Below are 16,897 nucleotides of genomic sequence, written 5' to 3' on the forward strand. Positions count from 1 at the left end.
GTATTATGCATTTATACAAAAATTTAATAATTATCATAAATGTTTTTCATAATTTTAATTATTTCTTAAAAAATTTACAAAAAACACATTAAAACATTTTAACCTTATTATATATATATACAAAATATTTTCAAAACAATTCTAAAAAATTTGTCCACTTCAGAATTTGTCAAAACAAGTATTTAAAGTTTCCAAAAATAAAAATCTGTTTTGAAGGTACTTCATAACAAGCTCCTCCGATTTTTCAACCATACAAATGAATTTTCAGATTTTTAAATTTATTTATTAAATTTTGTCAAACACCTCATTTTTTTTCAAAAACACTTTCTACACTAAAAATGCTTCTTAGAACCATTATCAAATGTACTCTTAATAACAACTTAATAGTAAAATAAAAATATATTTAAAAATATGCAAAGTATTTCAGCATCTCGATGCTATATAAAATTTGCCATTTTTTCTTTAACTACACACAAAATATCAATATTTTTTTGTAAAACAATATCAATCCTCATTGTAAAACCTATACAATTTATGCAGATGAAACTGAAGCATTTGTTGACAAACAACAAAGAAGTCTGCATTCCTTATAATTGGAATTGAGTACAAATGCAAATACATATACACAATAATCCTCCTTTGACCCCCACAAAAATTAAAATTAACAGAGAAAAGGGAAAAAAAATAATCATTGAAGGAGTCCAATAATAACCACAAAATGAAATACATACCACAGAATAAAAGAATTTGATCTGCTTGCTGTCTTTTTAAAACTAGAGATCTGTCATCAAGAAGAGAGGCAGCAGCAGTTAAAAAGAGGAGCATAAAAAAAATTCACTCTTCAGGCGGGCATCATCACATAATCAAATACCAGAACTAACAACAGCTACTTTCATCGATACGGGCAAATCGAAAAATGCTTGAAGATATAGCAAGCCAGGCATGGTGTTCCAATAAAGCACATTTTTTTTTATAACAGAGAAGATCAAGAGAAATGAGGCATATTTTTTTTTTTTCTTTTTTGAAAGTTAGAAGGGTGCAGACGAAGAAGCAAGGAAATCACTTTTCTGGTTTTCTAGAAAAGATCGACTTTCTTCTTTGTCATGTCTTGCTTCCATTTGGGCAATTTATAGAATGCGTCTTTGGTCATCCCCAGTACGGTCTGGAACTCCTCATCTGACAGATAGGCCTGCGAATGCAAAGGGAAATTTTTTTGAAATTGCAAATAAAAACATGAGGAATTTAAAACGAAATAGTCATATTTAAAGTTGAACCAACCTCTCTTCGTTTAAAATCAATGCCAGTTACAGGATTTTCGGATTTAGCCTTGAGTTGATCATAACTGAATGTACTTTGACCAGCTTCAGTGCCAATGTCGTCCTGCTGCTCCTCCCGCTTTGGTGCTGAATCCTCTCCATTGCTTTCTGGTACAGCTGCAGCTCCCTCATTCTCGTTGGCATCTGATACTCCTTGAGAATCCTCAGTTTCAGAAACAGCCATTTCACTCTTTATTGCAGCTGCATGTGTTAAAATATGTATTTTCATTCTGTAATTCAGATCCCAGTGTACAAATACGAGAACCCAAGAGAAAAAGAAAATCAGGGTTGTATCATACAACTTCCAGGGCATGTTGAATTCACTAGGAAGAATCATAGGAGTTGGAGAGAAGGGGAGATTATGATAAATAATTGAAAATAATTGTGTTTCACTGAACAGATAGTGCCATTTCAAACAGATAAGCAGGACTATTGATGGTTCCCTTACCAGAAGGGCTACTCTCCGGGGGAGGAGGACTTCTACTGGATCGAGAAGGAGAGGCATCGGGTGACCGCTTCTTAGTTTCAGCAGTAAGAACGGATGAGAGAGCAGCTACTGCAGCTGCTCTCTGTGATGATCCCTGACCTCTGCCAGATGGCCTTGGTGCAGTAGTCCTGTTTCCAGAGGAAGGCCTAAATGCAGAGGTTAAGGCAGCCATAGCTGAAGCTCGTTGAGTTGGGCCCCCTTGATTCGATCCATTAGACCTATCTTGGGTCTGCAATAATATCGTAGAAAACCACAAAGCCACCTTATGAGTCAAGAATTTAATTTGGTAAATGAGTGACACAGAACTCTAGCATTTCACAGCCTTCACCCTCCATTACTTCCTTACCATAAGCATTGAGAAGGATATGGATTGCTTCTATAATGGCTACACATTATTGAGCTAGCATGTATTGGATGATCAACACCTTAGTGCAAAATAATATTTCAAAACAACAAAGGCTTATCACTAAGGTTGAGGTTTCAATTTGCAATGTAAATTTCATTAGAACCCTGGCAACATGAGAAGATGTTTATCCATGTGCTAAGCAATCTGTATTGGACCATCCACAGAAGAAATGAGAACTTAAAGCACAAAGAAGAAAAGAAAGAAGACAAAAATATTATTAACATTAAGACTTATAACTAATACACTGAGCACATTTCTTAAACAGAACTTAGTAAAATATATTTTAGAGGAGAAAATCAAGCATTTACCTCTGCAGCATGGCCTGCACCAAAGAGTAAGAAGACCTTCTTCTGAAATGAATTTCCTTGAACCTGCATTCGAAATGAAAACATGCTAAGTAACAAGATAGGAGCAACAGAATGCAAAAAATGAGCAAGGAGGGAAACAAGTCAATTTTTTTTTTTATTGACAGAAAGTGGGAAAAAGGTCGAGAGAGAAGAAATGAAAAGAAAAAGAAAAATCAAAGTTTACAAACGTTTGAGAATATTGTCAAGTGATCAAGAAATGAAAATTCAAAAGCATTTAAACATGGTATAAAATCATAGTAATTCATTTGAGCATTAACAAGTTCAATTTAATCATGAAAATGGATGCAGCTCATCTTTAAAATCTCATAACCTAGGCCCAGCTCTCTGGCCCCTCTATCAAAGCATATACTTGTTCATTAAGCTGGTGTTTCTCACCAACCTGAAAGTAGAGGCCATTGTTTCTCAGAACCACTCTAAGGAAAATTTAAATGAACATAATCATCACAGATAGATTTTGACCTTTTTTTTACAAGTACAGATAGTTTTTGACCTCCTACTGAGATGATTCAATCAACTCTACCATGGCCCTATACAGTGACTACAGCTAAGAAAAAAAATTTCATCAAACATTCCACACATAGAATCTAAAGGAAATTCATCTGGCATAGAAATGTTGACTACAAATCAAGGAGCAGCACATACAGTAGCTTTTGTGGAATCCCAAGAAAAGTATATAGTGAAGAAGCATGGTTCATTTCCTTCTGTAACCCTGTATAATGGTACATTTAGAGCCAACCCCTCCAGAGATGCAGCAACCTCAATGTATTTCTGCAAAAGAGCTTCCATAATGAATAAGATACATTATTGAAGAGTAATATTGAAAGGGCATAAGCTGCTTAAGCAAGTACCTGACCGATTTCAAAAGCACTCTGCTTTTCCTTGGGATCTACAGTCTGACCAACCCAAACAAAAACTTCAGCATGTGTATCAAGTATCAAGATATCCTCAGTCAACAGATCATCTTGATTAAAGTTGTAGATTTCCTCAACCTGAGATGAAATATCAAACAAAAGAATTAAAAAACAAAAATTACCTTCAACCTGAGTGGATGCTTTATTTAAAACTAGAATCTGAAGTCTAGAACACACCTCAAACTTCCCTGAGGAATCCACATGGCAATAGTCATCAGCCGGAAGGAAGAAAAAAAAATGGAGTTAGAAGAGATTAACAGCTTTATCAACAAGTTTTAAAAGCTCATCTAACCATTGAGGCAATTATATCGAGGTAGAAGAAATAAAAATGATGCAGCCCTTATGAATAAGGAATGTGACCTTTGTTGAATGAGAATGTGAATAAGTGGGGATCTCTAACAATCTCCTGGGACGCTTTTTTGCTTGTGTAATTCTGTTTTCCTCCAAGCGCAAACCAAAAGGCCGAGCTCTCAGTTCCTTCTTTAGCATGTTTCAGAGTTACTCCTGGCTGAATTATAAACAAGTGGATCTCAATTAATAAACCACAATATATACAATCTTGATCGTCAAACAATCTATTACAGAAAGATGCCCAAGGGCATGTTATCTTTTCTCCTTTAAGCCCAGTCATGGAACTTTGGCACTTCAACATTGTGGGAAAAAGCCAAATATATTAGTTTTATGACCGACTTTTTCTCAACTTAACAATATTTTGGAAAATTCTTGTTCATAATTCCCTGTTTAAACAAGAAACTAGGATCTAACTTCATACTTCACAAATGATGGATCTGCTACATACTTTACCCAAACCTCCCATACATGTTTTGTTAGGTTTCAAGAATCCCAAGGTCTAAATTTTGTTGAGAATAAACTTGTTCATTCCTCTCATTAAACCTCAATCTAGAAATAAAGAAATATGGAAGACTGAAGATTCTAAGTACTGTATGAATAAAGCTTTTTTCCAAGAAACAAAACCTTTAACAACATCTTTGGTATAAGATCATTAAAGGGTGGAAAGAATAACTAAAGCAAAGTTTTTTGAGCTTGCATAACACTTGCACGAATTTATATCACTTGAAAAGCCGGTAAGGTTAAATCCCATAATTCCTAAAACAATCATCAGATATTATAGATGTTTTGGCTTAAAATTTCCCAGAATTGGTTCTGCTTTATTAATCAAAATGAAAATTCCAAACTTGAAAAGAAGAATGTTCCATAAAGAGCATACCTTCAAAAAATCTGCAACCTTTGCAGCTAACTGCTGCTGCTCAAAGGTACTCTGATTTCCATGCCAAGTGAAAATTGAAGAACCAGATTGCAGAAGGAAACACTCATTAGAGTTTAACGAGGTTGCTGCCTGAGGAAAAAATACATGTATGTAAGGAAGGGCATTCCAAGAACAAACACTTCAAAAGTCCAATCTGGTGGCTGGACAAAACAACACCACAGATTTCATACTTAGAGACTGGTGCAAAATCTTTGACCACTGAGCCCACAAGAAAAACATTACAGAAGGTGATTATTTTAGAAAATGCTTTTGTTGGAACTCTGACGAGAAAATCTATTGGAGAACATCCCAACTTGGAGGTGGATCCAAGAATGAGATCCTGTTTGAAATTCTCATTCACTGAAATATTGACAAATACAATAAAGTAGTATGCATTCTTAAACTGAAAGAAAACAATAAAAGATGTATAAAATTTTCATTTCAACTCTTATTTCTATTTCTAATTTAAAAAAAGGGGAAATTTTTCATTTTGCAATTCCAGACTGGCCAGAGAAGATAAAACGAGGCCTACAGATACCTCAAAATTGTAGACAAGGAAAATGTTGCCTTCTTGAAACAAAAGACTGAATGGTGTGTTAAGTATAACGATCGGAAAAAGGGTTTAAGACAACTAACATACAGAATATAAAATGCTATTCTGATTCTGTATGGCCACAAATGGTACATACCGCATCAACTTGCACTACTTTGTTGTTATGCACAGAAGTTCCAGATATCCGAAGGAGAGCAATACAATCAGCAGTGTAGGTTTCATCGTTCAGACCTTTATCTGCTATGGATTTTTTGTAACCAGAGCTCATTCCACCCTAATAAATGAGGGGCAAAGCATTAAAGCAAAGCAATAAATTGTGCTTATCCAATTTCAAACCGCACATATTAGAACAGAGGTAATAATCAATACTAATATATAGGGTAAGCTCTTACATAAACTCAAGAAAGAGTACCTTTAAGACCACCATAGGCTGAAAGATGGCAACAAACTGTGGTGGCTCTTTTCCTTGAAATATACGACCCTGTAGGAAGCACCTATCATGAGCCACAGTCTAATCCATCTTTTAAACTTAATGTGAGATTAAAAAAATACCTGAACAGGCCTTCCCTTTAGTGAGTTGAACATGGTATTAGCCAGCCGTGCAGCCATATTTTGGTCTTCCTGAAGTATAACATAACCAAGTTATCAATACTATCACATTGAAGGAACTCTCTGTGGGTGTGCAACATGCATCACATGCTACATTTTTTAATATATTTTATAGATTCCTTTTTTTCTTAATAGTTAGCAGGTGATGATAGTATTCAAGCTCCTAGAAAGACTTGGACTAAGTTTGTATTAAGATCTCCAGTACACTGTGTTTGGTTATTCCAACCACTTATTTATTTATTTTATTTTTTGATAGGCAAAACCACTTTTTTAGTTTAAGAGAAAGGAGAAAAACAGTGACTTCGTGAAATTAAAAAAATTCCAAACCCTCCTAGAACTTCAGCAAGATAAATACCAGTTACTTGCAACTAAATCTCATGGGAGGCGAGAAGCATGATTTAAGGTTCACATAAGGGCATACCTGCATCTCAAGTAGATTGAACAGTTGAACCAAAAGGGTTGAGGATAGAAGGTGAAATAAGTTTCTTAAACTATTTGGATCGTTCTAATTTATGGAAAGCATCAGGAGAAACATGAAGGATGGGAGTTAAAATTTGAATACGCCCCAGATATGGCAGATTGGCAAGAAAAGTTCTGTGCATCCAACTGCAAATAGTGTATCTATAAATAAACAAAGACACATTTTTCACATGTCAAATTTGGTAAGTTATAAAATAGATAGCACTAGAGACCTAGCACAAGAAGCAAGGGATTAGAATGGAATGAGAAGGTTCTCCTTTGGATTCCAAGTTAACTAAAATGACCCACAAAAATTGTTATTAGAATAAATTTAAAACACAATTCAGGAAGGAAGATGTATCCTTCCCTTTCATTTTCACCCTTGGTAGGGAAAAAGGCCATTCAGTTACCTTTTTTTTTTTGGTGATAAGCAAGCCAATGTTTAGGTCACAATGGGCTTAAAGGAAAAGGAGAAACAAAAGTTTATACCCAGTTCCTAGATGCTACATGGGTCAAAAGAATGCCTCCAGTGGAGATAGCACTGAAACTGTTGGACCCCCTCCATAACAGTGAAATCTAGATTCTACATTTAAATTGAAAATTAAAAATAAAACTAAAAAATAAAGAAGGAAAGGAAAAGGACTAGCCTTTGTTCCACATTTATTTTTTAACCTCAGAACTTGGTATTTGAACTAAAAATTATTGCGAGTCAGATGTTAAAGACACATATGTTGAGTATTTCTACACATAATGCCAGTATCTTTTGTTTTCAATTATTTCAAACCCAGCATGAATTAATGTAAATTACCTCAATGCTCTCATTTCCAATCCAACAGCACAAGAAGTATTCTTCTTTTTTGTCACCTGAGTGGTAGGTATAAAGAACAATGTAGCAATCTCCACTATAAAATTTACCAATATCTTCTTTCAGCACTGGAGTCTTGGCACTGCCATTGATACGCCAAACCTGGAAAATTATCAATGTTCAATAATCTGAAACATGTTAATGTAAGCAGCATATATAAAGCAAATAATTCCCAGAAATCACCATCAAAGCAATGTCTGGCAGACCTCAATTTTTCCACCTGCTTCAAGCAAAGGTGGGACTTCCTCATTTACAGGAGAACCTTTTGACATGCCTTTGACGCCAACACCTTGTTGCTTCAGTAAAGCTACAATTACCCACAGATTGACAATTAATAATGTTACCCAAAAAACTCCAGTTAAACTAAGTATGAAAGTGGTCATTACCTGCTACTTTTCCTCTTCCTTCCTCAGCACCACCTGCTGCTGATCCTGATGGCCAAGAATCAAAGTTGGACTTGAATGAATGTGTCTCATACCCTTGAATAACCCGGGTTACACGAGTTGCCTTTGGTCTATTTTGGCTAGAAACAAATTCCTGAGGAAGAAAATTGGAGATGAGAGTTCGTTGTTATATAAAGAACATGGATAAATGGATGATAAGCTTCTACCTCAGCAGCTTGGCTGGCAGCTTTTCTATCCTCGACCTGTGTTACACGGCCAACCCAAACAAATACCTCAGCACCACAGTCCAGCAAATAGCATTTGTTGTTCTCCAACATAGCTTTGGAAAGTTCACCTTCAACAGCATTCACCTGACCATCCGTAATGCTACAAAAACGGTAATTAACTTAGCATGTAGATGACAATGAACCAATCATGACACTATCAGGCTGGTTAACACATTCTGCTATGCTGACTCCAAAATAAGAAAAATTATGGGATGAACATGCATAAAATATTAATTTATGGATGCAAATATTAACTAAAAAAAATGAACATGCCAATTCTATATGGAAGAATGTATAACTCAAATCACAAATAATACTAGCATAAACACTTTTATAAAGGATTATTGTTCAAGTGCCTTGGTTTGATGCTTAACCATGAACAGGCATCATAATAAATACAAATTGAGTTTTTATTTCACATTATATTCCTCTATGTTAAGGATCATGCAGTTTCATTCAAATCATATTTCTCTAAAGTAAGACTATAATATTCTTAAAGCTACCTGCTCCACAGCTTCAACAAGTGGATGCCTGTCACTTTGTATAATAGATACAACAGGGTCAAGAGAGAGAGACAGGCGCTTTATGTAAGAGATTCAGAAATAAGTTTAAACAGACCTCACAAGTTATTTTAGGGTGAGGAGTACAAGAACAGCTGATTGATGGTAGACAGGCAATATAAAAATACATATCAAAACCAGCTCTAATCTTATATAGAAGTCACCTAAATCCTCAAAACTTCAACTCCTGAACCACAAAGCACCAACAATAAACAAATTTGGACAGACTACAGAGACTCATTCAACTATATACGGTCAAACAATTTGGACTAGACCCTTTCTTTGTTCCTCTCACTCCTAACGCTTTTCAACCACACATGTAAAATCTATTAAATTCTTTCACATAAGAGGGTAACCAGTTAGATATTGTAGTAGTCTTCTCCTATTCTTTTGGGATATTCCTCCCAATAAACACCCACAGGGTATTTTACATTGTTTCTATAAAGCCTTTCTAGGTTGATTACTTTTATTATCCCAATTTCTCCTTTGGTACACACTACAATATCACAGTGTCCATATACTAGAAAGCTACAATTTCTCCGATGACAATGCAAATTTATGACACCATGTTCATCAACATTACCACGAGCAACTGGCAAATTTTTCTACATGTAATCAGCAGCATCAATGTACTTGTTTTCTTTTTGTTTTAACTTTTTTTTTTTCATTTTCTTTTTCTTTTTTTGGCATTGTCAGAAATCACCAAGGAAAGAGTTGCTTAAGGCATTATATTTGATAATGTCAAACTAAAAAGAAACAGGGCTCATAACCCTAAAATAACTTCTATATTAAAAGCTGAATACCCATAAAGGATAAATAGAAACCATAAAGGATAAGCATACCTATAAAGTTTAGCAGGGGTAGTTTCTGGAATAACATCATCTTCGGTGGCAACCTTTTTGCCAATGGGAGCAAAACCACCAAACAGGACCCAGAATTCACCTGAGTCAGACTCAGCAACCAGCTTTCCATCATCTGGCATTGCAAACATCATTTACGTTAATGAATGAAGAGTAGCAATTACAAATGTTAAGAATGAAAATGCAAATGAGCTCTGTTCAGAGATTGAATACATAAGTACTAAAAGCGAAGCTAACATCAGCAAGTTATTAATGCATGTGCTCTTACCAACAATTGCAACATCACACTTCCCCTCATGATACTTATCCTTGAAAAACTGAATTACTTCCAAAGCCTTGGCTCTTTCCTGGATATTGGAATTTGCACCATTGAACTGATAAATTTTATTTTCTGTGTCCAGGATAAACACATCATCGTGATTTAGTGAAGACCGAGCAAAGGGGACCTGCACAACCAAAATGCAGGTGACCAGCTGCAGCACAGTGAACGTGATTAGATCATGAAATACATGTTGGGAGAATATACTACCTGCTTCAATCTGACAACCCGTTTCCCTTTGCAAACATATAACCGTGTCTCAAACACTTCTTCTTCTGGTTTCTTAAATCCAGATGCAATACCCCCTTCCAGTGGTATGATACATGGTTTAAAGTATGACAAAAATTTGTCAGACTCGTAGCCTTGAAGTTCTCTGTGTTGTACTGCACGCCCTCCAAGAACAGTATCAAGCTCAACAGTTTTTATAGCTGCTGTTCCAGATTCATCCTATGATAAGACCAGAAGTTGCAATTTCAAGCATAAACGTTATTTTACTACAAGTGTAATTTCTGAATAAGAACAAAAGGAAGTAGTAATACCTGACTTGTATCTTTTCCAATCCAAAAGTGGATATCATACAGATAAGCTCCTCCCTTCCCAGGAGATGTCTGCAGAAATATGTGATGGCTTAGCATGTAGAGAAATTAAGTTGCAAGAATCTATTATTTTATTCCAGAAATGTTTTATTAAAAAAAATAAAAAATAAAAAACCGTTGACATTCAACAAAAGGTAGACCCTCTCACTCACATGTTTTATCTTTCCTTCACATATTTTATCTGTTCCCTTAATTTTCCCTCAGGAGAGAATGCATTCCAACTGATGCAATTTCTTTTAGATAGATAGAGTACAACCCTAGACCTTCCCCCAGCCCACCACGCCCCTTTACCAAGCCAGTGCATTGAAAATATATACCCTTTTTATAACGAGAAAATATATATAAAAATATTAATTTTATCAAACTGTCACATGTAATCGTATTTCTAAAACCCACCAGTTTGCTATGACATCCACTAATAATAAGTATCTAATCAACTTTAAAATATTTCAAAGAGAAACATACATCAATCATAACAGTTTAAGCCCTATAATTTTCACACCAGGGTATAAGACATCAACCGCAGGAAGTTTAAATTGAAATTTGAACATTCATGTGGGGGAATGAGCCGAGATAGTAGAACTCAAGCAAAAGAGAAAGTTGAAGACTACATGCACCTGCAGGACAATGTAAGAGTCCCCTGTGTAGAATTTACCATAATCGGACTTTGGCAAAGGAACTGGCTGAAAGTTCTCAATTCTCCATATTTCGGTGCCACTACAAGATGTTAAGTTCACAATTCCAGAAGCAAAAATAGCAATTAAGACAATAGCAGCTTGTTCAATATCTAGAACAATAACAGGAACACATGCATGCAGGAGCAGGGACACATAATTTCACAACTGGATGCAAAACTGTATTCCATCACTGCATTGGAAGAAAGATATAACTTCAATTAATTCAGTAATTGTGTTAACTGTGTATAGTAAGGATACACTCTCTGACCAACTCCCTGAAATGCAGGATCTAGAACTTTCCCAGAGCTAGACATCGTCCGAACCCTTCTTTATAAGTGTTTCTTTGAACAGGGACAAACCCCAACTTCTGGTGTCTATAAATTTCAAAGTGGGCACTGCAAGAGAGAAAAAGGAAGGTGTACAATAAATATAAAGAAAACACAAATATAACAGGTACAAAAAAAAATAAGAATCCTGTCTTTATGCATTATAGCTGCAACTAAGCAAAAAATCTACAACAAATGTTGGTCATAGAACGAAGCAAAAATGAAAGCTTACAACCATAATAATAGGCAATCAATGTTCTTAGTTTCCCTTCGCATTAAATAGAAATAAGCTACAAATAGGCACAAAATAACAAGTATAAACCAAAATATAAGGCTCTAAAAACAACTGGGTAAGAGTGGCATGTTTGTCTTGGTTTCATGGAGGGCAGCCACTCATAGAGAACACAAAGTTGTAGCAGCTTTACTGACCCTGAGATATATCTTATATCTGCAAGGCTAGCGCAGATAATATGTTTCTATACATAATAGTGCAAGTGAGATAAAATAAACACTAACCAATGCCAGGTTCATTAGCCAACCCAACAAAGCTTTCACATCAAAAAACCCTCTGCCAGGCTGGATATTTAGAAACAAATGACCATAATCATCCAAATGTGTGCCCACACAAGTTTAGAGCCTGCCATTTTGTTTCATATCCCAAGTGCTAGCTTGCCTCAGGTAGATGTCTTGTCTCACAAATTTCTTCTATCCCATCTACATGTCTTTTGCCTTGAACCTATAGCATTCCAGAAACCTAGATCTCCATGCTGGACACTCTTCTGACAAAAGTAATAATCAGTTCTTGGCTTTACTTCCCTTGATATACAGGTGGACCTTGCCACAGTAACATCTACCCTTTCTTCCCTCAACTTTCGTCATCAGCCTTCCATTAGGTGATATATGAGATTATAAATGATGAGATTCCAACATTGATTCATATACTCACAATATTAGGCCCAAATAAACTTCCATACTCCCTATATATTTTACTGGGAACTCTGTTAATTAGCAACAATAATTAATTTTGAAACACTACTTATGTTTCCACTAGGAAAAAAAAAAATCCACACGAGTGCATTAGACACTCGTTAGCAGACCAATTCTTAATTGGCAGTTGCTCCACTTCCATAACATCTCCAGAACTAATCTCATCAAAAGAGACACCCGCCAAGCATTCCATTTTTCCAATTATTATTTTACATCACTTTGTCAAATCAAAATTCTACTTCAGATTCAAAATCTTCAGGCACTGATCTTAAGAAATAATGATCTTGAATGTGCCTCTCACATCAGATATAGCCAGATCAGCAATGAAGAAGATTTTCATAAACCCTTATCCCCTATATGGTTGAAAAAGAACTGATGAAACAAAAAAGGAAAGAAAAACATCCAGTTCATCATTTTTAACCGTTTGGGTCCCTAAAAAATTAAATCCACGACTTAGATTAGCCAAACAATCTATAAACCTTAATTGAATTCATAAAAAATATGAATCAATTTTTTTGTATCTTTTCTTTTCAACAACTTCTCAACAGTGAAAAAGAACACTAACAACATATTTACTAATTAAACAGATTTCTTGATACCGAAAACATGCCTTAACATCAAGATTATCTCACTCTTACAGTCAATCACAGATGACGGATCAAATCACTTCCATTACAAACATAAAACTCCAGAGACAGCACACAAATTAAATCAGAACCCATACACAAAAATTAGAGAGATCAAGCAACCGAAACGCCCCATCATACGTCAAAATTCAAATCAATGCTTAGATCAAAGCTGAAATTACCAAAAACAACCAAAACCCATCAAAATTAAACCAAGATCGAGTGAACCTGATCACGAAATATTCCTCGAACCAGAAAACAGGAAGAAAGACACCAGAACAACAGATCAAATTACGAATTCAGAAACGAGAGATCCACGAATTAACAACGGACGATCGAAATAGAGTGACCGATAATCATCGGATGAGAATGAACCTACCTGATCTGCTTGTGATGATGGTGGTGTGAGTTTAGAGAGAGAGCGAGAGATGATGAAAAACAGGCATGGAGATGAATATAGGTTGCAGAGCTGTCAATATAGAGAGAAGAGAGAGAAGAAAGACTCGAAAAAAAAAAGTGAATAATTGCTATGTTGTTTCTCGCTCTAGCTTTTTAGGCTTTTGAGATTTCAGATTTCAGGGACTGGAGAGAGAAAATCGTGTATAATGAAAAGAAAATGGGGGAGAGAAATGGATTTGGGGAGACGTGGGCAAAACGACGTTAAATAAGGGCGAACGTTGAGATTTGGATTTTTTCTTTATCTTTTTCGGAAAGCTACAAAATTAATTGTATTGCCTATACAAAATCCCCTCGGAGTCTGTTTGTTTCGCCAGAAAGTGTGTGTAAACCATCTAGCAAAACATAAGTGGAGTCTGATAAAGCCTCGTTTGGAATACTTCATTTTTTATTGTTTCAACTCAAAATTAAATTAAAATTAAGTCACTATTTTAATACAATTATAATTTAATAAACGTGCAACCAAAAAACATATACTTTAGAGAAAAAGAAAACCTATTTTTAGATATGTTTTTATTTCTAAAATATCCCAACATTTGGGGTCAAATGAAGGATATGATTTTATTTTTTAAAAACAAAACATACTTCTAACATAAGTTATCAAAGGATGAAAACTTGCTAAGAATGCTTTCAAAAATGGTCCTTAATTATTTTTTTTAAATAAAATTTTATTTATAAATTCAATAATAATTTTTTAAACTTATTTTTTTATGAAATTACTATATCATATAAAAATTATTTATATTTTCAATTGTTTTTCAAAATATTTTAAAAAGTCTTAAAATGTATCACATATATTCTAAAATATATATTTTAAATAATAAATTTTAAAAAAATCAATCAAAACATTATCAAAATTATTATTATTTTTTAATTAGAAAACTGATGTTTAATATTCAAAAATTGTTCATCAAAATTAATTTTTTTGAACCAGAAAATTTTGAGTAGATTCAGAGTGTTAGCTAAGTAAACTTTTTATAATAAGAGGGCTAGTTATAAACCCTTTATACCATCCCATGGGGTTAGTGAGGGAAAAACCCTAATTGATAGAAAAAACCTCACAACCCCTTAAAATTATCTTACACTTGAAAGAAGTAGAAAAATGAATAAAAACATTTGTTTTAAGCTATCTATCAATTTGGAAAATATTACTAACAAATACTCTAAAATTATCATTGAGATTAAAAAGGGAGTTTTTAACCTCTTAAAACCAATCCAAATAGACCAATACCACAACCAACCATTTTTTGGCCCAAACAAACAAAGCCTTGTAAAAATCGAACTAATTGAAAGCTGGTTGATTAATACATCACAACGGCTTAAGATTGTGATGGGTGAGTGAGGTCCTGCCGGCCATATGGCTAAAATATTGACAGGGTTTTCAAAATAATTTTCAAAAAATAATTTTTAAACAAATTTTATAAATAAAATTATATTTGATAATTTAAATATGAAAATCATTTTTATCAGTTTATTCTCTTACCGTAAATTTTCAAAGTATTTTTTTATTTTTAATTGGTTTTTAAAAACTATTTCCTATTTTAAACAGATAATTACTTTTTAAATGGAGGATGAGCATTATTTTGTCACTAATTATAATTTATTTAAATAAATAAAATTAATTAATAATTTTCCAATTTTTGATAATATCCCATTTGAAATAACTTTTTTGGCTTCGATTTGAAAGTGAACAAAATCATATTTCAAAATAACAATTTTGACATATTATTAATAATTAATTAAATATGAAACACTTCTTTTATAAGCTAAAAATTATTACAATAAAAGATAATGCTATCCTAACTTGAAAATAAATTCAACTTTAAAATAAAATGATATCAACATTATTGACAAAGTTTTTGAAAATATTTATAAAAAACATATTTTTAAAATAACTTTTTAATAATAAAATTTTGTCGAAAAAAACAAATATTAAAAAAAACACAATTTTCTCATTTTTATTCTCCATTAATATGCATTGTAACATAAATTTTCTAAAGTATTTTTTTTTTCCTTCCATTTTTTTAATAATAATAATAATAATAAAAATAAAAAAATAAAAAGCAATCAAAAACAACTAAAACTTAATCTAAAAAACAATTTCTATATTAATTTTTTTTAAGGGTGTGCTAAATTTTGAAAATTTTTAAGGAAAAATTCATGGAAAAAAAATTTTAAAACGAAAAAGTTAAAAAATAAATTCAAAGCCTTTAAATTATTTTTATATGTTATTTTAAATTCATTTCATTTATTTTAAATATTTTCTATAAATATTAGATAATTTTAAAATATATAAATTTTAATTAATTGTAACTATATTGCACTTATTTTGTATTATAATAATTCAAAAAAATCACAATTTTTTTTATTTCTTCTATTTTATTTTATTTTTTTACTTTTTTTTATTTTCTTGATATTTTTTATAAATCAAACATACCTTAAGTTGAATAAGGGAAAACCATTTTACAAAATGTTGGGCATAAAATTTATTGCGAGGAAAAAACTTTGGATTATGATAAAATATGGTATTATAAATTATATAAATCAACAAAAATAAAGGAGTAAGGGTGGGTCCAACATCCATAAAGACCTGGTTGGCTAGGAACATGAATGCCACACACGAAAGGTCAATGAAGTTTTTTATGGTGGGGCAACCGGCAATGGGCCCTTCATTCCATGTCGTTTTTTAATTTCTTTACATCCAATGCAACATTGTCTTCGAGCACATTCTTTGACCATCCACACTACTTTTCATATGAATAAAAAATAAATTAATTAAATTAAAAATATATAGAAATGTACACGTTGGCATGCCATAAAAATATGGATACCATAATTTTGATTGTAGTCATGGAATGCCAGGTCTGTCCCAAATTCGGAAATTAAAGAGTTGTGATGACAGTCCAGCTCACATTAGGGCCGCCACATAGAATTATTTGCCTACTTTAACAATATTTAATATGTACTGTTTAGTATTATGAAAAGATTGTGTACTAAGAAGGCATGAGAATATTTTTATTGAAAACTAAACCTTAGGGCATGTTTGGCAACATCATTGAAAACAATTTTTGTTAAAATTTAAGAATAAAATATTGTTTGAAAGAGAAATCATAAAACAACTTCTATTTAAGATTTTTTTTTTTTATCTATATTATCCCAGTTTAGCTTTTTTGGTTTTAGCTTCAATCAATAAAATAAAATAAAAAACTTAAAAAAAAAATAAATTGAACCAAACAGAATCCAAACAAAATGTACCAACTTAGAATGGCTGTTAAGTTAGTACATTTTATGTACTAACTTACATAAAATGTAAAAGTTTTCAAAATATTATTAATCTTTTTCGATCATTATTTATTTGACAGAATTTGTAAAATTGTTTTTAAAAAACAAATTTAATATAAAAAATTATATTCTATATAATATTTAATGTTAAATACATTTTATCCTATTTTACATGTTTTACCCTTACCTTCTCATACTCAAAACCCGGTATTTTACTCCCAAAACTTATTGCTCTATCCTTCAATTATGAATATTTACTTTTAATGCATATTTACTTTCACAAAGATCCAAATGGAG

General features: G+C 32.9%; 1 protein-coding gene across 1 annotated transcript; it reads right to left on the minus strand.

Annotated features, from left to right (window-relative positions):
* Positions 1-554: 554 nt before the first annotated feature.
* Positions 555-13,674, minus strand: LOC100243579 (villin-2). The gene is made up of 23 exons (XM_010655468.3): positions 13,242-13,674; positions 11,182-11,318; positions 10,864-10,963; positions 10,190-10,258; positions 9,861-10,097; positions 9,600-9,777; positions 9,314-9,446; positions 7,852-8,011; positions 7,628-7,778; positions 7,448-7,548; positions 7,185-7,343; positions 5,861-5,929; positions 5,721-5,789; positions 5,445-5,582; positions 4,717-4,845; positions 3,849-3,996; positions 3,666-3,676; positions 3,426-3,566; positions 3,220-3,345; positions 2,518-2,580; positions 1,765-2,032; positions 1,279-1,517; positions 555-1,189 (listed from the first exon to the last, which is right to left on the minus strand). The coding sequence occupies exons 2-23, from the start codon at positions 11,235-11,237 to the stop codon at positions 1,076-1,078; spliced, it is 2,859 nt and encodes a 952-aa protein (XP_010653770.1). The 5' UTR covers positions 11,238-11,318; positions 13,242-13,674; the 3' UTR covers positions 555-1,075.
* Between the last annotated feature and the right edge of the window lie 3,223 nt (positions 13,675-16,897).

This window comes from Vitis vinifera, chromosome 8, assembly GCF_030704535.1.
Source record: "Vitis vinifera cultivar Pinot Noir 40024 chromosome 8, ASM3070453v1".
NCBI classification, from domain to species: domain Eukaryota; kingdom Viridiplantae; phylum Streptophyta; class Magnoliopsida; order Vitales; family Vitaceae; genus Vitis; species Vitis vinifera.